At 35.2% G+C, this 24,805-nt stretch overlaps 1 protein-coding gene across 2 annotated transcripts in view; it reads right to left on the bottom strand.

The window, feature by feature from the left end:
* Positions 1–24,805, bottom strand: part of ATP2C1 (ATPase secretory pathway Ca2+ transporting 1) — a 141,090-nt gene that overhangs the window by 73,870 nt on the left and 42,415 nt on the right. For both annotated transcript variants that reach the window (XM_079101280.1, XM_079101281.1), the window contains 2 exons: positions 4,305–4,415; positions 2,316–2,432 (listed from right to left, as the gene is read on the bottom strand). In XM_079101280.1, the coding sequence (XP_078957406.1) occupies positions 2,316–2,432; positions 4,305–4,415 (228 nt within the window). The remainder of the gene's footprint in view (positions 1–2,315; positions 2,433–4,304; positions 4,416–24,805) is intronic.

Raw genomic sequence — 24,805 nt, 5'->3', positions numbered from 1 at the left:
TATCTCAGCAAAGAGAAATCATAAGGACATGATTTGAAAATTATGAGAGTAGACATTTGGTTTATTTTATATATCTTTACAATTAACCATAAAAGGAAGGAAGCTGTATTTAACTATATATAAAAGCTTCATAGTGGCTCCTTTTCAGTAAGAGAAAATATCAATATTTAAAACAAAGAATGTCCCAATTTCTGATAGCATACATGTATTTTAGTACTATATTAATTGAATAAATAGAGCTGTTCTGAATTTCTACTGCAACTAGAAAAGGCTGAATATGATTTTTTTAAGCTGAAGATTTAGGAAAAATATAAATTAGAACACTTAATTATGTGGTTCAAACATTCTCAAATAGGTAAATTAGTGTAGATTACAATGCTGTGGTTGACCTACATGCCACAGAAATAACCCGGAGATGGCCAGGAAAAGACACTAAGATCCACTCCACAAAAGAAAATGAGGACTTTCCTCAAAGCTGGTTTTCTTGTATTTATCTGACAGAAACAAGACCATACACCATGGTCAGCCCAATCAGGCAGAATTAAAATGGCCAACTCACAGAGTCACCCCAAATTCTTCCAGTTAGACTTCACTCCTTAAAGTTCTTCCTATGCTAAAGTAAAACATCACTGTTAAAGTTACAAAATAAAAGGGATACAAAGAATCTTGCCCAGCAAAAGTCCCAGGCCCTAGATGTCACAGTTTTGAGCACAGAAGCCACAGCTCCATTGCTATTGTTTCAATCCTATTTCACTTGAGAATCACAAGAGGAACTTGTAACAAATGCCAGTAAGGCCCAGGTTCACCAGACCAATTAAATTAGAATCTCTGGGCACTGGATCCAGGCATCAGCATTTTTTGAAACAATCCCTAATTGAATCCAGAGAGTAAGGGGGTGGGGGGTGAGTATCACTTCTCTAGCAAAATAAAACTACAACTTCAATATAGTTAAGGTCTGACAAACCACAACCCAGTGCAATTCCTGTCATCTGTGTGGCAACTTAATCATCACCCAGATTCATCGCCTAGTGAAATGGAACCTTATATCCAGGAGTTTGTGATAAGGATTAACTAAGAATGTATATTAAGGTACTGTGTAAACCCTAAAACCCTATTCAAAATATTAGCTGTTAACCATCACATTTTAAGAGCAAAGTCCATGATCTTTTCTTCCCCCTAAAAAAGCTGTGCCATAGCACACCACTTGATAGGCTGCAGACATCAGACAGGTGTTAACAGAATCACAAATTCAGTGTTCTCTGAAAGGGGTTAAGAGTCACGTAGTACTTTGTGATTAACAACTGATATTTTCTAATAATTGTCATTTATGCTTAACTACAATGTAGGCACTGTTTAATTTTCACAGAAATCCCAAGAGACAGGCATTTTAACTTTGGTAACGGGATCAAGAAAAAATAAAAACCATTCAATCAAATTGCCTACTGATAAGTCAAAGTATTCCACAGTAAATTATGTTAATACTTTCTAAAGTTTAACATAAGATGGAAATATGGTAAATGTGACTATACAATGATATATAGTAAAAAACATTCCATTAAATAAGACACATACACAAAGATCTTTCAATCCCTAAAATATCAATTTTGCTACTTTAGACAAATTCACTCACAAAGTTAAGATTGGTAAATTTGTGCTTTTTATTAAGCAAAATCCTTTAGAAAAGTTAAACATAAATCTTTTTTAAAAAGAACCTTCTGGGAGGGTGGGGGGAGAATCTGTTGGTTAGAAGGAATCAAAATTTTCTTCACTAAAAAGAACTTATTTGTTTAGCAAACCAATCCTACTAGTTGAAGTTTTTACACTAACATAATCGTTACCAAGAAAAAAAAATCTTACTATCTCCTTAGGTTATTGCTATTTTAATAATAAAGAGAGGTTAAAGAAGATCATACAGTTGGTAAGAAATTAAGATGTAAAGTTATACCCAGGGAGTTAGGAGTTTAAATTATTGAACTTAAATAATTCTCTAAGCTGGCCATGATTGCTTTAAAAAATATTAGCATTCCTATAATTTAAAAGTATATGTTCAACATCTACAAAGGAAATTACTGCCAACAGTATCATCTTTGTGTGATCTAATAGTGTAGAAAATGTTGCCCTTTAAAAGTTATCAACTAAAAATTACAGAAATTCCAACCTAACAGTAAACCCTAACATGGAAATTTTTAGGGAAAAAAAATGTTCTTAAAACTTTATTTTCTTTCTCCATAAATAACTTCACAAAAGTAAACAGCTACATTAAAAAAAAAGTCCACATAAATTACACAGCACAGAAGGAAATTAAAGTATGTTACCTGAGAAATATACTTCTTCCATAGTGGTTCATCTTCACTGATATCAAACTCATTCCAGCCATGGAAGGCTCGTCTATGACTAACTTCACATTTGTTTAGACCATTCTGAAGATCAGCCTATTTAATTTTATTTATAAAAGTTATTAAAAATGTTAGCACAGAACAAAAGAAGAAAAACACAAAAACTACACAGTGTTTGAACACATCTACAGAAAGTTTACAACTGTGAAATCTAATGTATGGTTTCAGAAAGCTTCTCAGTGGTTACCTGGGACCAGCAGTGATACACGGATAAGGATTAACTCCAAAGGGACATGTGGGAGTCTTTTGGAGTGATAAAATGTTCTGTTTAATTGTGGCGTTAGTCACGTTTGTCAAAAGGCAAACTATACATTTAAAACCACTGGGGCTGGAGATGTGGATCAGCGATGAAGTGCTTGCCTGGCATGTGTGAGGCCCTGGGTTTGATACTCAGCACCACATATAAATAAATAAAATAAAAGATCCATTGACAACTAAAAAAAATTTTAAACAATAAAATCAAGCACTGTATTTTTAAAAATGTAAGCAACAAGACAGAAGTTTAACAAACTCATGGTTTTCTATGGGAAAAAGAGATAACACGAACCAACCGCAATACTTAAGAGAATACAAAATACTACCACATTCTAGCCAGCTTTTTTTTTTAAATGTTAGTTTTCTAAAAATTACTTTTTCCAAAAGAATATTCAGTAGATTGTAAATGCCTGCCTCATTCTCCAATCCTATCAAAACCCTGAGGTTAGTATTTCTTTTTGTTCTTGGATTATATAATTATTTTAGGCTGCTTTCTTAAATAATTCTAGGTAATTAAGATGAACTTATTTGTGGGACATTAAAATACCAACTATGAATTTATGATTTTTAATAAAAAAATTGAAATGAAAAAAATAAAATAAATAAAATACCAACTATGCTAACACCACCTAAAACCTTCAGTTACTATGTCATGTTTTCTATGGTAGCTATTATTAAAAAATGAAAATTACCTGCCCCCCAAAAATAACTAGTTGCCCTGTCAGGAAGCTTTATAATAGAGATCAATAATTGAGACTTTCAAAACTTAAACATATTTAAAATAAGTAGTTTTAAAATAAAGTATATAAATAAACAAACTAAATCTAAAAAAATGGATAGCAGGACTGGTTATAACTCAGTGCACAATGCTTGCCTAGCGAGTACAAAGGCCCTGAGTTAAATCCCTACTATTGGGGGGGGCGGGGAAGAGCAATGTTTTTAATGCCACATTTAAAATAATGTGAATGTTGAGAAGGAAAAGTTAAAAACATTCTTTTCTCATATATCAACAGATGTGCTTTTTAAAACTACAAAACAAAAAAATTATATAAGCAAATAAATTTTATTTGCAACTCTGTACTTGCATTTAGCTTTTACTTCACCTTAGAAAACCCTTGTAAAAAAAGATGAACTCTTAACACTACTTATGTTACTAATTAAATTGATTATTTTCCTAATCCAACTAATGCTTACACAGCAGTAGTAGTTTCTGGCAATGCGAGTGATTTAGAACTGCACTGCCCAATCAGGTAGCCACTAGCCATGGTACAGCTATACATAAAAATTAAATTCAGGTTAGGATCGTGGCTCAATGGTAGAGTACTCACCTAGCATGCATGAGGGACATTAAAAAAAAATAAATAAAGGTATTGTGTCTATCTATAACTAAAAATATATATATATTAAAAAAAGAATTAAATTCAGTTTCTCCATCACGAGTCAAATTTCAAGTCATATAGTCATGGTTAATTCAGTCAAGTTCAACCACATTTCAAGCTCAATAGTCATGTTTAACTTGTATCTACTATGTTGTCAGCACAAAACAGTTATTTCTATCATTGAAAAACTATATTCTATTAAACAGCACTGATTTATAAAGCCTAAAAGACTGATTTCACACTACCTATTCCCTTTCTCCCACCAACCACTTACTTGAAGAATGCCTGCAACTTCACTGACTGGTAATTCACTTGCTTTTTTTGATGTCAATACAGGAATCATTGTCTCATTTTCACCATTAGGTATTTTTTGAAAACGTGCAACCTAGGAAATAAAACCAAAGGAAAAATATTTGAATATACTAAACAAGTGTAATGCAATCCAGGATAATAAACGAAAATCCAAAATAACTCATTTTCCACAGTTGGAAAAATATTCTCAGCCTAATGAGCAGAGTCCTAAGAGACACCTTCATATTAACCATAGCCTACTTTTCTTGAAAGTATATTTCAAAAATTAAACTACCAGTGCCAGCTAGAAAACAAAATCTTCACATTAAAAAGATGCTATTTCTCCACCAAGATAAAAGAATAAAACAGGTGTCCCATCCTTCAGATCCTGATGATTACACATAATCATAATCCTTTAAACTCATTACATTTAACACAAGGCACAAGAACCAGCTAAGCTTTCTCCATTTTAATTACTCCCCTCTATCAGCTCTTCCCTTTTTCACCCAGGAAGGACACCCAGCTACTCCTTCAAAGCACCATGACAGCAAGTCAGACTTAAAGAGCTATTACCAAACTAGGAGAAAAATGAGAAGAGAGACCAGACAAGGAGAGGATGCACAGGTTAGTGAAGAGGTAATGAGCAGAGTAAGTCACAAGAAACAGTAGTAACCGGTTACCTATTCAACCAAGTTTCTTAGCAAATATCTATACAATAGTGTTTAACAGAATTCTAGAAACAAATGCCCAATTCAGATTTGTCTTTGGTCCTAAACTGAGACTTCTTACAGATGAAAAGTTTTCAGTAAGTTGGAGAAAGGGAAAAAGCTCTCCACTACTGAAACTTTACAGGAAAAAACACCTCAGTTCCCACACATCCACTTGATTAAAAGAATGCTGAAACTAAAGTGCTCATCCTACTATCCAGATCCATATTTTACACTTACAGATGAAATGTTTTCAAACTGAGATAATCAACATCTTTAGGATAAAGTACTTCCGAAAAATGTTTAAGCAACACTTCTTTAAGACAACAAATGATATCAAATAATAATAATTTAACATTCTATTAGAGTATCAGCACAGATGCCTATATGCAAAAAGAATCTTTCAATTTAATGCAAAAGCAGTAAGCAGCTGGGTGGGGGGGGAGTATTTCCTCAGGGTGATCAAATTTCTGGAGCCAAAAAGAAGTTTCCTAATCTCATTTATTTAAAAAAAGCGAAGTGGAATGTTTTAAATACCTTGAAACAAAGAGCAAGTTTTTTTCTACTTTTAGTAAGGAGATATTAATGACTAAAAATACTGAGGGAATTAAAGATTACCTTTCTTTCAATGAAAGGTCTTAAAACTATGTTGTTGCAAAATATTTTTACATAATTAAGAAATTGAAAGACAAGAGAAAAACTGGGAATTTTATAAAAGTTGTACACGTTTAGGAGGCACTGAAATGCCCTATTTCAAATCTATGAAACAAGCTAAGTCAGCAGAATTCACTGAACTATTTCTATGTTAAATACTCAGGAAAATGTAATGACAATGAGAATTAAACCACATTTCATCTTGTAAGATTGTAAAGCAAATAAAATGATCAAATGTTTATACTGCCTGCAGTGACAATGAGATTAATAAAGATCTTGTACTCTAAGATTTCTGAACATCAGTTTATTCACATGTAAAATGAGGGTAATAATGCCTAAACGGAACTTACTGGAGATTAGGTCCACTAATACAGCATTTGACCCACAAGTAATAACTGCTCATCTGATAGCTATTTTTCTCCTAAGAACTATTTAATAGTTTTAGTATATACCTGATAACATAAATAGCATCACAGAACTAAATCACTAATCAAGGTGAGTCAGATTTATAATAATTTTTCTATTAAAATATATTTTCTATCATTCAGATATTGACTGGATGAATAGCTCAGTGGAAGAGGGTATGCCTAATATGTGCAAGGCCCTCAGTTAGGTCTCTAACTCATACACACACACACAAAAGGAGAGAGGGGGAGGGAAAATAAGACGGTGAGAAACTGCGAACTCTGGTAACCATGCAATATAAGAGCCTTATTCATAAAATTTTCAAGTACTCTTTTGATAGCTGGAACATAGGTAGGGTCTACATTTGATATTTTATATAAAATTCTTCAGAGGTATTTCATGGACCCAAAACTGCTGAAAATTTTCAAGAAGGAAATAAGATTATTTCATGTAATGAAGTGTAAGACACCAAGGGAACACAATGTTAACTCTCTAAATATGCAAAGGGCTGTTTTGAGATGCTCTCTAACTATAACCCCACCTATCGCCGCAAGAGTGTTTATAAGTGGAAGAGTACTAAGCAACTGAAAAGCAAAATCATAAAGTCCTGCCCAGAATGCCAGATCACATCTAACTTTGTCATTCCAAGTGAATAAAGTGAAGAAAACGGCAGAAATTTATCCATGAATACAAGGAGGCAATGAGCAACAAGATATGTAGGGGATGATGGACACAAAAGCTGCCCACATGGATGGATGGAATTGCTTTTATAAGCCTGCTTACCCAAGAGGAGACAGACACACAAAGTAGGAACATCAAGCAGATACTGGCCCAAAGCAACCATTTCTGGGAGCTCACTGAGGAAAGAGAACAGCAGACCCTTTGACAATTTAAAAAAAAAAAAAAAAAAGTCATTTTTGAGTTGCAACCATTTTTTATACTGTGTGCAGGTAATGACCTATGAATCTCTGAAGAATGGGACTTGTTTCATGATGAACTGGAAGGCAAAGTATCTATAGATACTTTGCACAGCTTGTCAGTTGGTGTGCTGAGCCTCAAGATAGTAGCTGTCCTCTGGTGGGGTGGCAGTGGCCATTTCTCTCCTAAGAAAGCCTACCAATTCCAGGTGCAGCCAGAGGGCTGGGGAAACGCAACTCAATGGCAAAGTGTTCCTGGTTTCAAGCCCCAGTACCACAAAAAAGAAAAAAATAAAAAATAAACAAACAAAACATTGGACCTGCTTTAGGGTTCAAGAATAACCCTAAACAGAGAATAACACCTTGAACAGAGTGGATCTGCCAAGTAGCTCTCCACTACACTATAGATTTACAAAGTGAATCCTTGAGTTTTCTGGTGAAAGCCCCACCTTTATGTTAGTTTGGGTTTTGGTTTTTAGTTTTTGTTTTGTTTGGGGGTTGTTTGCCTTTGAGTACCAGGAACTGAACCCAAGGGTGCTTTACTACTTAGGCCCCCAGTCCTTTTTATTTTTTGAGACAGGGTCTAAATTGCTGAGACTGGCCTCAAACTTGCGATCCTCCTGCCGTCGTCTCCTGAGTTGCTAGGATTACAAACATGTGCCACTGCCTCCTGGCAACATCTGTTTTTATGTTTTCTACTTTGTAATCCCCAACGTGTACACTCGTTCAGTCCCCTGTCTTACTGCACCCAAGCAATACTACTGGGTAACGAAGAACAGGGACACATATGTTGAGATTTTACTGTTTTGTATGGTAGCAAAATTGTGGAACAACATATATAGAAAATATAGAAGCATAAAATAAAGAGTTGGAAGATAACTCCAAAGGGCTGACAGACTTGGGGTGTGTGTGTGTGTGAAGCATCTTATCCCTGAACAGAAGCAGTATTCTCAGCTTTGTTGGAAAAACTTGGTTTGGTCATTTCAGACTAGTAAGACAGATCTTCAAGGACAAAGCAGTGTACTGGTAGTTGTTAATACACAGCAATGCTAACTTTGTCTTTATAATAAAGAAATGGGGGTAAGCCATACATGTTAAATCCTGCTATTACATATATTAATACAAACTGAGTTTTTGATGTAGCGTTGTATTTAATGTTTTACAATCTCCTAGACTTTTCAACCCAAGCACTTCTTGAAAAACCTTTGTTCTCATGAGGGATTTTGTTGCCAGGTTTTGTCTTTTTCTTGTGGGCATTACTCTACCCCTGAATTTTGTAGGTAGACACACATCCAAAAGTTGAAGGTGTTTATCGTAGTGTAGTAAATGATTTGAACAAAAGGTCATGCTCTTCCACTAAAGCAACAAGCAACAGAAGAATGGATAAAGAAAATGTTGGTACATACACACAATGGAATATTACTCAGCCTTAATGAAGAATGAAATTATGGCCTTTGCTGGTAAATGGATGTAACTAGAGACGATCAGGCTAAGTTAAATGAGCCAATCCCAGAAAACAAAATGACAAATGGTCTCTCTGATATGTGGATGCTGACTCACAATGGGGGTGGGGAGTAGTGGGGAGTATGGAGGTTCACTGGATTGAACAGGGGGGAAGAGGGGGAGGGTTGGGTAGGGGGGAAGGGCAGGATGGGAAAGGAAGACAATAGAATGAATCGAACACAATTTTCCTATGTTTATGTATGAATACATAACCAAGAGAACGCCACATCACGTACAGCCAGAAGAAAGGGAAGTTATACCCCATGTATGTATATGTCAAAATACATTCTACTGCCATATATAAAAAAGAACAAATTTTTAAAAAGAAGAGAGGGCAATGATCCTTAACTTGTTAGAATCATTTTGTCAGAATTTCGCAAATATATTGGTTTTTTTTTTTAATTTTTTATTTTTATTGTAAACAAATGGGATACATGTTGTTTCAGTTTGTACATGGAGTAACAGCATACCATTTGCATATTCATATATTTACATAGAGTAATGATGTTTGATTCATTTCGTTGTTTTTTTCCTTCCCCCCACCCCTCCCACCTCTCTTTTCCCTCTATACAGTCCCTCCTTCGTCCATTCTTGTCCCACTCCCACCCCCATTAAGTGTCATCATCCGCTTATCAGTGAGATCATTCCTCTTTTGGAATTTTGAGATTGGCTTATCTCACTTAACATGATATTCTCCAATTTCATCCATTTGCCTGCAAATGCCATAATTTTATTATTCTTTATAGCTGAGTAATATTCAATTGTGTATATATATATATATATACCACAGTTTCTTTATCCATTCATCAATTGAAGGGCATCTAGGTTGGTTCCATAGTCTGGCTATTGTGAATTGAGCCGCTATGAACATTAATGCGGCTGTATCTCTGTAGTATGCTGATTTTAAGTCCTTTGGGTATAGGCCAAGGAGTGGGATATCTGGGTCAAATGGTAGGTCCATTCCAAGTTTTCTAAGGAATCTCCACACTGTTTTCCAGAGTGGCTGCACTAATTTGCAGTCCCACCAGCAATGTATGAGTGTACCTTTTTCCCCACATCCTCTCCAACACCTATTGTTGCTTGTATTCTTGATAATCGCCATTCTAATTGGGGTGAGATGGAATCTTAGTGTAGTTTTGATTTGCATTCTCTTATTACTAAAGATGTTGAACATTTTTTCATGTATCTGTTGATTGCTTGTACATCTTCTTCTGTGAAGTGTCTGTTCATTTCCTTAGCCCATTTGTTGATTGGGTTATTTCTATTCTTGGTGTAGAGTTTTTTGAGTTCTTTATATATTCTGGAAATTAGTGCTCTATCTGAAGTATGAGTGGCAAAGATATTCTCCCACTCTGTAGGCTCTCTCTTCACATTGCTGATAGTTTCCTTTGCTGAGAGAAAGAAAGCTATTTAGTTTGACTCTATCCCAGCTGATGATTCTTGCTTTTATTTCTTGTGCTATGGGAGTCCTGTTAAGGAAGTCTGATCCTAAGCCAACAAAGTGAAGATGTGGACCTACTTTTTCTTCTATATGATGCAGAGTCTCTGTTCTGATTTCAAGGTCCTTGATCCATTGTGAGTTGAGTTTTGTGCAGGGTTAGAGATAGGGGTTTAGTTTCATTCTGTTGCATATGGATTTCCAGTTTTCCCAGCACCATTTGTTGAAGAGGCTATCTTTTCTCCATTGCATATTTTTGGCACCTTTGTCTAGTATTAGAAAATTGTATTTATTTGGGTTTGTGTCCGTGTCCTCTATTCTGTACCATTGATCTACCTGTCTATTTTGGTGCCAATACCATACCGTTTTTGTTACTATTGCTTTGTAGTATAGTTGAAGTTCTGGTATTGCGATACCCCTGTTTCATTCTTCCTGCTAAGGATTGCTTTAGCTATTCTGGGTTTCTTATTCTTCCAGATGAATTTCATGGTTGTTTGCTCTATTTCTGTGAGGTACGTCATTGGGATTTTAATTGGAATTGCATTGAATCTGTACAGCACTTTTGGTAGTATGGCCATTTTGACAATATTAATTCTGCCTATCCAAGAATATGGGAGATCTTTCCATCTTCTTAGGTCTTCCTTAATTTCTTTCTTCAGTGTTTTGTAGTTTTCATTGTAGAGATCTTTCACCTCTTTGGTTAGATTGATGCCCAAGTATTTTATTTTTTTTGAGGCTATTGCAAATAGAGTTGTTTTCCTCATTTCCCTTTCAGCTGTTTCGTCGCTTGCGTATAAAAATGCTGTAGATTTATGTGCGTTGATTTTATAGCCTGCTATTTTGCTGAATTCATTGATGAGGTCTAGAAATTTTCTGGAGGAGGTTTTTGGATCCTCTAAATATAGAATCATGTCATCCACAAATAGTGACAGCTTAAGTTCCTCTTTCCCTATTCGTATCCTTTTAATTTCTTTAGTCTGCCTAATTGCTCTGGCTAGAGTTTCGAGGACAATGTTGAATAGAAGTAGTGAAAGAGGACATCCCTTTCTTGTTCTCGTTTTATTTAAAGGGAATGGTTTCAGTTTTTCTCCATTAAGAATGATGTTGGCCACGGGCTTAGCATAAATAGCCTTTACAATGTTCAGGTATGTTCCTACTATCCCTATTTTTTCTAGTGTTTTGAGCATGAAGGGGTGTTGTATTTTGTCAAATCCTTTTTCTGTGTCAATTAAAATAACCATATGATTCTTATCCTTAAGTCTATTGACATGATGGATTACGTTTATTGATTTATGAATGTTGAACCATCCTTGCATTCCAGGAATGAACCCCACTTGATCGTGGTGCACAATAAGCTCTGAAAGAACATGGTTGCCAACCAAGAATCCTATACCCAGCAAAACTAACCTTCAGATTTGAAGAAGAAATAAAATCCTTCCATGATAAACAAAAGTTAAAAGAATTTACAAATAGAAAGCCTGCACTACAGAATGTTCTCAACAAAATATTCCATGAGGAGGAAATGAAAAACAATGTAGGTCAGCAAAGGGAGGAACTACCTTAGAGAAAAACCACTCAAAGGAGAAACCAAGCCAACTTAAAAACCAAAAATAAGCCAAATGACTGGGAATACAAATCATTTCTCAATAATAACCCTGAAAGTTAATGGCCTAAACTCATCAATCAAAAGACAGACTGGCAGAATGGATTAAAAAGAAAGACCCAACAATATGCTGCCTGCAAGAGACTCATCTCATAGAAAAAGACATCCACAGACTAAAGGTGAAAGGATGGGAAAAAATCTACCATGCACATGGACTCAGTAAAAAAGTGGCGGTTTCCATCCTTGTATCACATAAAGTGGACTTCAAGCCAAAGTTAGTCAGAAGGGATAAAGAAGGACATTTCATACTGCTTAAGGGAATCATAAATCAGGAAGACATAATGATAGTAAATATTTATGCCCCAAACAATGGTGCATCCCTGTACATCAAACAAATCCTTCTCAATTTCAGGAATCACATAGACCACAACACAATAATTCTGGGCGACTTTAACGCACCGCTGTCACCATGAGATAGATCTTCCAAACAAAAACCAACCAAAGGAACCATAGAACTCAATAACACAATCAATAACCTAGAATTAATAGACATATATAGAATATTCCATCCATCAACGAGCAGATTCACTTTCTTCTCAGCAGCACATGGAAACTTCTCAAAAATAGACCATATGTATTGCCACAAAGCAGTCCTCAGGAAATGCAAAAAAATAGAGATACTGCCTTGTGTTCTATCAGATCATAATGGACTGAGAGTAGAAATCAATGATAAACTAAAAAACAGAAATTAAACCAACACCTGGAGACTAAATAATATGCTATTGAATGAAACATGGATAACAAAAAAACATCAGGGAGGAGATTAAAAAATTCTTAGAGGTCAATGAGAATGATGATATAACATATCAAAATCTCTGCGACACTATGAAAGCGGTACTAAGAGGAAAATTCATTGCATGGAGCGCATTCCAGAAAAGAATCAAGAGTCAACAATTAAATGACCTAACATTACAGCTCAAAGCCCTAGAAAAAGAAGAACAGAATAACAGCAAAAGTAGTAGAAGACAGGAAATAATTAAAATCAGAACTGAAATCAATGAAATTGAAACAAAAGAAACTATTCAAAAAATTGACATAACAAAAAGTTGGTTCTTTGAGAAAGTAAACAAAATAGATAAACCCTTAGCCACACTAATAAAGAGAAGGAGAGAGAGAAGACTCAAATTACTAAAATACATGATGCAAAAGGAAATATCACGACAGACACCACTGAGATACAGAACATAATGAGAAGCTACTTTGAAAATCTGTATTCCAACAAAATATAAAGTACCGAAGACACTGACAAATTTCTATAGAGACATATGCTCCGCCCAAACTGAACCAGGAGGACATACACGATTTAAACAGATCAATATGAAGCAATGAAATAGAAGAAGCCATTAAAAATCTACCATCCAAGAAAAGCCCAGGACCAGACGGATTCTCAGCCGAGTTCTACAAGACCTTCAAAGAAGAACTCATTCCAATACTTCTCAAAGTATTACAGGAAATAGAAAAGGAGGGTACCCTACCAAACTCATTCTATGAAGCTAACATCACCCTCATACCCAAACCAGGAAAAGACACATCAAGGAAAGAAAATTTTAGACCAATATCCTTGATGAATATAGATGCAAAGATTATTAACAAAATATTGGCAAACCGTATCCAAAAACATATTAAGAAAATTGTGCAAATATATTGTTAATCTGTTTCCTGAAGACAACTTTCACATGCTCCTGATGTGTCCATCTACTGCTGTAATTCCCTGGATCCCATCCATTCTTTACCTTAAAGAAAAAACAAGTAATTGTTGCAAAGGTCTCTAATTTGCAGCTCCCTTTTTGTAAGAATCACTTTTTCCAAACACAACAATTGTTTTTTAGAAGAGTTTTGGTGTTAAGATGGAATAACAGCAAGTGTATATGTTTACTAGAATGATCTAACAGAAAAAAAAAAAACTAATAATATAGATGAGAGATAGGACAATGCAAATAAAAACTACAAGGAGATACCACTCTCAAACCCACTACAATGACTAAAGTAAAAAAAAAAAAAAAAAAAAAAAAAAAACTAAAAACTAGTGCTGGAGAAAAATGTGGTGAAATGAGAATCTGCACACACTAGGAAGGATTGTTAAACAATGCAGCTACTATACAGAACAGTTTGATAGCTATTACATATTATTCTTATGTTATTAAACAAACATTTAATCTCTTAAATGAAGAACTGTCTCATCTTAACATTCTTTGGACAATTTAGTTATGCTTTGATTCTGAGAATTATAAAATAAAAAGAAATGTCAAGTTCAGTTCAAAGTAAGTCATCTTAAAGAGATGGCATGTCTTTCACATGTTGTTAAAGAAGTTCACTATCTATGGTCCCAGCTTTTAAACATGCTTATCTTATACCTAGCCTCAAAAATATGCTGAGAGCCAGGGATGTAGCTCATCAATGGAGGGCTTGCCTAACCTGAGTTCAAGTTCCAGCACAAGAAAAGACAATCTTGAGTTTAAGTTTATCTTATCTCCTCACAGCTGCTTTACATTTATTAGAATCTACACTTTTTACTACTTAACTCATGCAAACAACAAACATTTACTAGACCACAAACTGCACACACAACCACACAGTCCATAAGTTACACCCTACAGAAGTGAGTAATTCAACTGGAGAGCCAGGTCATACCAAAACTCATATATACATACAAATACACATTAAACTCCATTACACTTAGATATGGGTCCTATATTCATCAGACCCCATCAGAGATCAACTAAACCCAATTTTGTATTTTACCAAGATCCCCAGATGATTCATTCATATTTGAGTGTAAACAATGCTTTCCATCAGTTTCCAATTTAGACACAGATCAGAATTTCAGAAGAGTTGCTACAGATGGGACCATGCCCCTCTAAAATTCATGCTCAAGTCCTAATCCCTGCTGTGATGGTATCTGGAGATGGAGTCTTCAGGGGATAATATGGTTATTAGGGTGGTGCCTTCATGATGGGATTAATGTTCTAATAAAATGAGACACCAGAGAGTTTGCTTCCACTCCTCACCCCCACCCCATGGAAAGACATAACTGGGAGGAAACCAACTGGCAGTACCTTGATCTTAGATTCCTTAGCCTCAAAAACTTTGAAATATGAATGTCTATTGTTTAAGCCTCCTGTCTACAGTATTCTATTGAGCAACACAAGTAGACTAATATGGGGGTCTTCTCTTTTTTTAAATCCAAGTGCCCAGGTTCCATTCCATGTTTTGGCCTGAAGTGGAGCCAAAACATACTTATTTTTAAAAGCTCCCCAAGCTGCACTGACTATATGATAATTACTGGCCTAAATGGGGTTAAAAATCATGGTCGAATTAAACTCAAAAATATGAATAATTCACTTGTAAAAGGTTAATACCTCCTAAAAGGTGTTACCAACATCAGTTTATATACTACTAGGGAAAATACAGTTTTTGCTAAAAAAAAATTAATTCTATACCTCATTCAGAGCAGCACACAGACAAGAAATCTGATTTTTAAAAACAAATCAGCAAAAGAAGCTCAAATTACCCAACAAAAGTCAAAGCATAGGGAAAAAAAAATCTTTCAAAAAAAAATATTCATCTTGGCCAAGTTCTATGTGCTAGTATTTAACTTGGAAAAACTAGGCACCTTTCCAGACCATTTCAGCATAGGAAGGCAGGGTCATCCTGAGAACCCTAGAGAGCAAACCACACAACTGCATTTTATAAATGTGAAGAAGGCATACTATGGACAGAAAAAAAAAAAAAAAAAAAAAAAAGTAACACAACAGTTCCAAACCAAAAACTACACGCTCACAGCAACTCACAAAAATCAAATAGACCTACACAATTTTAGAAGTGCTTGTTGGTCACAACCAAAAGTGAGTATTAATGTCATTCACCTTATGCATAAAACCCAGTCCAGATAGAATCAGCACTTCTAGCACCTATCTGCAAGCCTTATTTGTAGAAAGGCCCATGATGCTACCATTAGGAGGAGTGAATTTTGGTTACAAAATATCCAACTCCAAATTTCTGTAATCGATCTTCTGGTTGAGAATTAAGGCAGCCAGTATTTTTCTGTAACACTACAAAAGTCCACTTAAAAAGTCCACTTCCATCCACAATATATCACACTCAACTGAGTAGACTAATAACATGATGCAGCATGTATCAAACCAAACATCTCCTTCTGAGCTGGGAAAATAGGACAAGGTCCTAGCATTCGCTCCCAACTTCAAATACAACAGTTCTACTCTTATGTACTACACGTTTAGGCTTCATAAAAAGGCTAGTGTTTAAACAAAGGGTTTATAGCTTTAAAACCAGGAAAACCGAAACCAGTTCCACAGTTAAGATCAGACATTTTTTTAAATAAAATTCACATTTTATTTAGGTTGAAATAAACTTTACCAAATTTATTTATTCATTTATTTATTTATAACAACAATATTTTCTGTATTATTTCTAGATAGAGAACACATTTATTCTGTGGGTTTTCCAGATTTTGCTTATAGATCTTAAAGAAGCAGTAAATACGGTCATGGAAAATGACAGAACAACACTCGTAAGTCAGTTGCCAGTACCCATGGTCTGAATCTGCCCTGACCACAAAGTGAAGTGTTCAACATATACCTGCCATAAAGCATTAAGAAGAAGGCTCAACAAAAGAATGTAACAAACATCAACCACATGTGGAAAAACAAAGGCAGGCTTTTTATTTAAACCTCCTATAACTTGTTCTTTTATGTTCACTGGATAAAGACGAAAAGTTTCATAAGCTCACAAATTTCTCTGGTTATTCTCTTAACTATCCATTACAGATTTTTAACACACAACTTGTACTAGTCAAAACTCATTGGTGGGCTTCACTGTAACTTTTTATAAGATGAATTCCTTTCTCCAGCAGTGCTTAAAAGTTATCAAGAGTAAAGAGAACTTCTGGGATTTCATCAGCCTCATGCTCACTCAGAGCATGTTTTGTTTTCCAGTGAGAATCAAAAAGACTTCTAAGTATTTTTTGTTTTCCTTCTCTCCCAGGGTTAAAGGTAAAATAACTTCATCCTGCTCATCACCTCCTTTTCTTATACTGGGGTTCTAAGGATTGCTATTGCTTGTTTCTTTGTGTTTGCTCCTTCAGAAGTTTCATCAGTCTTTTTGTTTCATCCTGATTTCACCTTCACTCAGTTCTTCTGCATCCTGTATCTACTACATGAATTGACCAAATGACTAGTAAGATCAAATATTGTTGACATTGCATTATCTTGAAGATATGTCCTATAAGGACTCTCTCAAAGGCTTCACAAGTATCTGCTTCAATTAATTTCAAGAAATAAAATAATCCAAACATTCTTTAATTTTCTGATGCCTCTGTAAAATATGTAGTTCTAGGGATCACAGAGGTCTCATAGTGTCTGGCACACAATCAACACTGCTTATTTAAATTACACGTTTTATCTTCTAAGTTAGCTCTCCTACAGTTCTCTATGCACTTCTAGCATCTGGCGATCCCACAAGAACCTAAATAAGGCCAGACTGGACTGCATGCTCTTCTGCTTGCAATTAGGGCAAAGCACAGAAGTCAGCGTCAGGCATCATTCCCCACTGGCCTCACCATCCCCTCCCTGCCCACTCAGGGCAACCCACCAATACGCTCTATTCCTGCAAGGCAAACTAGGCAAGGTCAGACTTAATCCCAATTCATAATCCCAAATCTGTTCTGCCAGCTGTGTTACCCAGAACAAATTGCTTATCTTCTCTGAGTCTTTTTCCTCAGCAGAAAACTAGGATAATACCTATTTTGATTTTAACAAGAACTAAAAGAAATACAATTTATAAAAGTATGTATCACAGTGTCTAGAGTATAACAGGTACTCAAATTCTAGTTCCCTTGCTCTAAAGTAACACTAATGATATAACATGTACTCATCTGTCTCATCCCCACACTAGATCTTTAGAAGGATCTGACCTGGTTTTTTGTCATCTTGGTATTCTCTGAAAAATTCTTAATAACAGAAAGCTTCAAAACTATTATTGGGGGAAAATACTATTAGGTCATCCTGTCTTAATGGACAATTATGTAGCAAAAAGAATAGCTGTGGCCTTTTAAATGATCATTCAAAAAACAAAAAGATGGCAGAACCAATCACAAAAATAATTTATTTCATCATCTGTGTACATGTTCTACAAGGACCAAGTGAGTCCACATTTTCACCTTTCACCGTTGTTGAGGTTAAGGATTCTAATCACCAAACACTGTATTTTATTGGCAAATGTAGCAGCCATACAAGCAGGAAAGTCAATCTGTTTCTGATGAAGCTCTTCAAGGATCAGACAGCTGCTGGCAAGGGACAGAACACAAGTCAGCAAGTATCTCAGAGTGGGCAAGTCTCATTAGATTAGGATCGCTGTTCATCCTCACCAATGTGAGGCATGTGGAGGTAAAGGCACTGTAAACATGATCTTATGAAAAAACCTCGTTACCCAGGAAAGTTTACCTCCACTTTAAATACAAGGGTGCAAAAAGTCTAGGACCAACAAGATATTCAAACACATTCACAAAATGTCTCCTTTACAATGCAAGTTGATAAGATTCCCTTTCAACTTCATCTGCCAAAGTCAACAAGAAAAAATTCAGTTTTATCACCTAAAGAGCAAGATGGAATGTGGCAATTCTCGAATTTTGGTGGATTTCAGAATCAGCTGGGAGTGGGGAGCTTATTAAGAATACAGGAGCTATGAGGTATTATTTCCAAAAAAAATAAAAAGATGAATCAGATCAAGCCTCCAGACTTGCAGTAACTAGATATAGAGCAATGGTTTTCAACTCTTGGCTGCACATTAAGAATCATACGGGAGGAGTTTAAAAATCATATGGGAAGAGTTTTTAAATTCCTATGATCAGAAATCCAGACCAGTGAGATGAAGGTCCACAGGGATGGTGGGTCTCCAGATGAGTGGATCTCAAGGACAGACAGTTCTGAACATTATTTAAGAGATATGTCAACAATTACTGTGTGCAGTTCTTATTTGGCTCCTAATTTAAATAAACTTTTTTAAAATTAAACCAATATCACAGACTGCATGTAATTATTTTGTCCCTTGCCTCTTAAAGTCTGAAACAATTCCTAATTCTTTTTGTCCTTCATGATCTTCATAGTTTTAAAGAGGACTATCAGACCATTAAGTAGAATATCCCCATTTAACAAAATTACAATTTAGGTTTTTCTTATTTTTCTTAATAGATTTCAGTGATGAATGTTGAAGGGAGGGGTATACCACAAAAGAAATGTTGTATCCTTCTCAATGCATCATATCAAAAAGCATATGTCTGTTATGGAGTAAACTGTGTCCCCTTCCCCTCCAAATTATACTGCAGCTGTAACCTCCAATGTGACTGTATTTCAAAAATAGGGCTTTAAGAAAGTAACTAAGGTTAAATAAGGTCATACTGGTGGGTCTCTAATCCAATAGGATCAATATCCCTACAAGAAGAGGCAGAATTACAAGTACACAGAAGACATATCATGTGAAGACAGCAAGAAAGAGGTTGTCTGACAGAGAGGCTTCACCAGAAGCCAATACCAGCACTTTGATTTTGCTGAGGTTAAGGATTCCAATGCTATAGACTCAAATGTAAGTTTAAGCCACCTGGTCTGTAAGTATTGTCACAGTAGCCCAAGCACACTAACACAATATTGTTTGTCGCATTTACAGTGGTGTTGGTTTTGATCATTTGGCTAAAATGTATCTGTGAGATCCTTCCACTATCAAGTTACTGTTTTGAACTTTGTAAGTAATAAATCTATTGAAAGGAGATATTTTGAGACCATGTAAAATATTCTGGACCTTATCATACCTTTGCTCACTATGTAACTCTTGCCTAGAACAATCATTACCATGATGGTTACCAGATGAAGGTTTTATGACCTCATCATTCTGTCTGTATTTATTAACTGGAATCCTACTGAAAGCAAGAACTTGCCTTTCTTCTCTATTTATTCGTGTGTGTGTGTGTGTGTGTGTGTGTGTGTGTGTGTGCGCATGTGCACATGCATGCATGCAAGTGTGCACACACACACACACACACACACCTATATACACACATAATCACTTTTCACATCATGGATCTATTTTATTCCATGAACTATAATGCATGACTAACATTCAGTTGCTCAAACTGTCCCATATGTAGCCCACAGGGAGACTTGAATGGGCTGGGTCCTAAAAATCCTTTTGACAAGTGCTCATTAATTTTTGAGCACTTTCTTACTGTGGCACAAGATGTTCCAAGCCTATCTTTGTATTTTCCAAGCTCTAGCACTAGAATTAACCACTTCTCCAGAGAGCCTTGGTTTCTTTTATTGATTGTGTTCAGAAGTGTTATAGCTTCTGAACAGAGAGTTAAAGACTACATATCTATTTTTTATACCTACCTGTAAACGTTAAAAAAACGTGCCAATTCCTATCTAACTTCCCAGAGGTTCATGCCAATTTTTCCCCTTTCCGTACCTATAAATTCTCTCTCAAAGAACAACAAACCTGATTTGCATTATCACCATAATGCTTTTACTTGCTTCATTTAAAATATATAAAATAGTTTTGGAATGCTAACCATACCATTGTTTAAAAATCTACTTGCTCAAGCAAAATATTTGTGTAGCTATGTTTATCATTAGTATTAGGTTTGTTTAAGTTAAAAGGTTATTATTCCACTTACCCCTCCTCTCTCTCCTAACCTCTTTAAGTATCCAAAACATAGAGCCAGGCATGGGACACCTACAACTGCAGCTGGAACATGAGGCTGAGACAGAAGATCACAAGGTCAAGGCCAACCTAGGCAACTTAGACTTGGTCTCAAAATCCAAAATGAAAAGGGTTAGGAATGTAGCTCAGTGGCAAAGCACCCCTAGATATAATTCCCAGTACTGGGAGAACAGGAGAGGGAGAGAAAGAATAAGAAAAATACCTAACTTAGTTCTTATAAATCATGTGTCACATCCCTCTCCTCCATTCTTTCAATCTCCCTGTGTAACTACCCTCTATGAAACCAACCTGAGTTTCAAATATATACTGCCTGTTTCCTCTTGCACAAATGAGCAGATGAGTGTGATTTACTTCCTCCTCTTTGACTTAGAGTAACATAATCCAAGATGCTTTCTTTTATACTCAATATATTGTGGAGATCACTCAGTTGTTCAGAGATCTTCCTCATTCTTACTATATGGTGCACAAAAGACCAATATGTGCCTGTACGATGACTGTAAACAATGATCCATGAATCATGTACAAGTATTTTAACACTGCTGGAGGTATGCCTTCAGGTAAAATCTCCAGAACGGAAACTGAAAGGACAAAAGGCAAATGATCTATAATATTTTGTTGTACATTACCAAATTCTCCACAAAAAAGGTGCACCAGTTTACCTTCACGTCAATAGTGTCTGTTTTCCTATACACTTGCTCACAGGATAAGGTGTTAAGACTCTGATTTTTGACAATGTGATAGCTACAAAATGGTTTCTCAGTGTATTTTAATTTGCATTTCTCTATGAGGGAATCTGACATATTCTCTTAGGTTTAGGAGTGACTTTTATGCTTTTATAGAAGTTATTATGTGTTAACATATTTTGAGCATTTTTCTATCAGGTTACTGTTGTTTTATTCTATCGATTTTTAAGAATTTCTTATATATTAAGGATCATAGCCCTTTATCTGTGATATGTTGCAGATATTTTCTTCTAGTGTGTTATATTGACTTTATGCTTTTGCTATGCATAATTTTCATTCTTATGTAACAAAATTTATAATCCTTTTTCATACTGCCTCTACATTTGAAGTCACTGTTAGAATAAAGAACATATTTTAAGAAAGAACTGTAATGCCCAGTTCCATTAACCATCTGGTACTAAGTAAGTACATAATGACAAAATAAAACATTAGGTAACTTCATAACCTTCAAACTTAATATAGAATCTTTAAGAAAAAGTAAACAGTATATGTTAGTTGTAATTAAAAAAGAGAATCAGTGAAGCATGCCTTCGTCACATCATATGCAAATATTAACTCCAAATGGATCAATAGCCTAAATATAAGAAATAAAATCATAAAACTCTGCAGGCTTTTTTTGTTTTGTGGTTTCTGTGAGCAGTTTTGTAGTGCTGAGCATTGAACCCAGAGCTTTGTGCAAACTAAGCACATGCTCTTCCACTGCGCTGAGCTCCACCACCATCCCCAGATCCTTAAAAGAAAACATGGTAAATTTCCATGCCTTGATCTTAGGAATAGATACTTAGACATAATAATAAAAGGAGCAACAAAAAAGTAGATAAACTGGACTTCATTTCAATTTGAAACTTCTGAACGTTCTAAGAATTGAGCATTGATATTATCAAAAAAGTGGAAAAAAAACTACAGAAGAAATTATTTGCAAATATTGTATCCAATAAGGGGTTAATAATCAGAACATAACAAAGAACTCCCAAAATTCAAAATAACGAAGTAGGTGTGCAGCTCAGTGACAATATGTACTCAGCAAGCACAAGGCTCCAGGTTTGACCCCAGCACCACCAAAAGAAAAAGGAAAAAACCCAATTTAAAATGGATGAAGGACTTAATAGACGTTATTCCGAGAAGACTAAACAAAATGGCTATTAAGCACATAAAAAGATGTTCAACACAAACCAAAATGACAATGAGCTATCACCGCATACCAGTTAAGAACATGGCTGTTATAAAATAAGCAAAATATAACCATTGGTGAGGACAGGGAGAAACTGTACCCTTGCACACAGCTAGTGAGAATGTAAATGGTGCAGTCAATGTGAAACAGGTTGATGGTTCTTCACAAAGCTAACCAGAAGTTAGCTGTGGTGGATAAAAATTGTAGAATAACTGCATGACCTAGCAATATAATTAGGGACAGGAGCTCAAATACTTGTACTCTCACATTCACTGCACCATTTTTTATAATAACCAAGTGAAAAGAAACCCAGTGTTCACCCACACCCGTGTATAAACACAATGTGGTATATACACAAAATAGACTATTCTAACCATAAAAAAATGAAGTTTGACACATGCTACAATATGAATGCACCTTAAAAACTTTATGCCTTCAGAAATAAGTCAGACACAAAAGGACAGATACTGAATAATATAAAATACTGTAGGAATAATATAAAATACTATAGGTTATAAAATACTTAAAGCAGTCAAATTCAGACAGAAAGCAGACCGGTGGTAACCAGTGGCTAGAAATGAGGGGACATCAGGAGTTAATGCTAAATGAGTATAGAATCTCAGTTTGGGGGGTAACAAAATTTTAGAATAAATGGTGAGAGTTGCAAAGAACTGTGAATTTAATTAACATCACTGAGTTATACACCTAATAACTAAAATGGGATATTTAATATTATATCTCTCTTACAATGAAAATGTTTTACAAAAAATAAAATTCAGTGATGTCACTGCCCTTTCCTATCTAAACAACTGGGATGTGACCTATACTAGTTACCCAAATGAATCTACTTTATTACTGTAGCACACATTACAAATATTTTAAAATCAGCATAACCAGTATGCATTCAATGAATTTAGAGGTCTGATTCATTCCCTACAGATGAAACTTGGTTGTAGAATTCACTGGTCATGGTTACTATGACATCCTGAATATCTAAAAGTCTAAGGGTTATGGTTTTTCGTGATGCATCCCTAGATGTGAGCAGACATGCAATGGTACAGGTTGGTCTCCAAAATAAAAGTTTAATCTAAAATAGTGGTTTCAAAGATCGGGTATTTCCTGCCCTAGCCCTAATTCTCCAATTAAATACTTTAAATCCATCCCCAACTCTTTTTCTCCACAAATTACAACTTTTTCTTCTTCCCCCCAAGTACCCTTTTTCATTCCCCATGCTTATCTAACTCATACTTAATACTTTCTTAAAATAAAAGAGGTAAAAATAGTAAAGAATATGACAGCTACAATCCCACCAACCTTCCTTTCTACGTATCTAGTTCATTATAAATTCAATAATGTTTTACATGGCAGCAACTAATCTTTTTTTCTGAATCATTTAGTCCATATTTGATTCTGGGATTGTTACTAGCAGCCCTCTGCCACCTTCCCAAAAATTTCTCTACCCCAATAGACAGAATTTTCCTTGGTTCTTCACTTTCTTTGACAAATACTGTTACTTCTTATTCCATTATGACACACAACAGACAAAGAATAGGATCACTGACCCTTACAAAGTATAGTTACATTTACTGCATTACGTCCAAATTGAACAAAAATTTTTATTTATATACTTCTATAAAATAAAAAAATAGTCCTTCCTAGAGTGCTTTATAAGGTGTTTGTATCTTTTTCTTCAACAATGCAATAAGAAACCAATTAAACACATTCTCCTATCAAATTCTGATACTAAAATGTATAGGATGTAGCAAAAACAATACTAAATACTAAATACTATATAATACTAAATGCCTATGTTTAAAAAAAAAAAAAAAAATCTCGCCCAGCATGGTGGAACATGCCTAAAATCCCAGCAACTCAGGCAGGAAGTTCTCAAAGCCAGACTCAGTGACTTAGTGAGTACCTCAGCAACACAGCAAGACCCTGTTTCAAATAATAAAAAGGACTGAGGATGTAGTTCAGAGGTAAAACATCCTTGGATTCAATCCCCAGTACCGAGGGGGGGGGGGGGGGGAAGGGGAGAGGAGGGGAGGGAGCAAGAGAGAGAAAATGAATGAGAATATATGAGAATTAATGTAAATGTATACCTCAAGAAACTAGGAAAAGAAAAACAATTTAACCCCAAAGTTAGGAGGAAATAGCATAGTACCGGAAGTACTAGTCAACAGCAGCAATGGAACAAGAAAATGAAATAAAAGGCATTCAAATCACAAAGGAATAAGTAAAACTGTCCATTTTCAGACTACACTTTATATAAAGAACAACCTTAAAGGCCTCCCTAATATAAGAACTGTTAGGACCAATAAATGAGTTCAGTAAAGTAACAAGATGTACAATCAACATACAAAAATCAGTGAAGTTTCTACATTAATAAACTACCTGAATAGGAAATTAGAAGAACAATTCATCTATAATAGCGTCAAAAAGAACAACCTACCCAGAAATAAACTAAAGAGGTGAAGAACATGATTACTAAAAATTACAAAACACTGGCTTAAGAAATTGAGAACAAACAAATAGAAAAATAACCTGTGTTTG

This window comes from Sciurus vulgaris (genome assembly GCF_902686455.1).
Source record: "Sciurus vulgaris genome assembly, chromosome: 10".
Classification (NCBI taxonomy): domain Eukaryota; kingdom Metazoa; phylum Chordata; class Mammalia; order Rodentia; family Sciuridae; genus Sciurus; species Sciurus vulgaris.
Note: the sequence above shows the minus strand (reverse complement) of the source record. Positions and strands in the feature narration are given on the sequence as shown.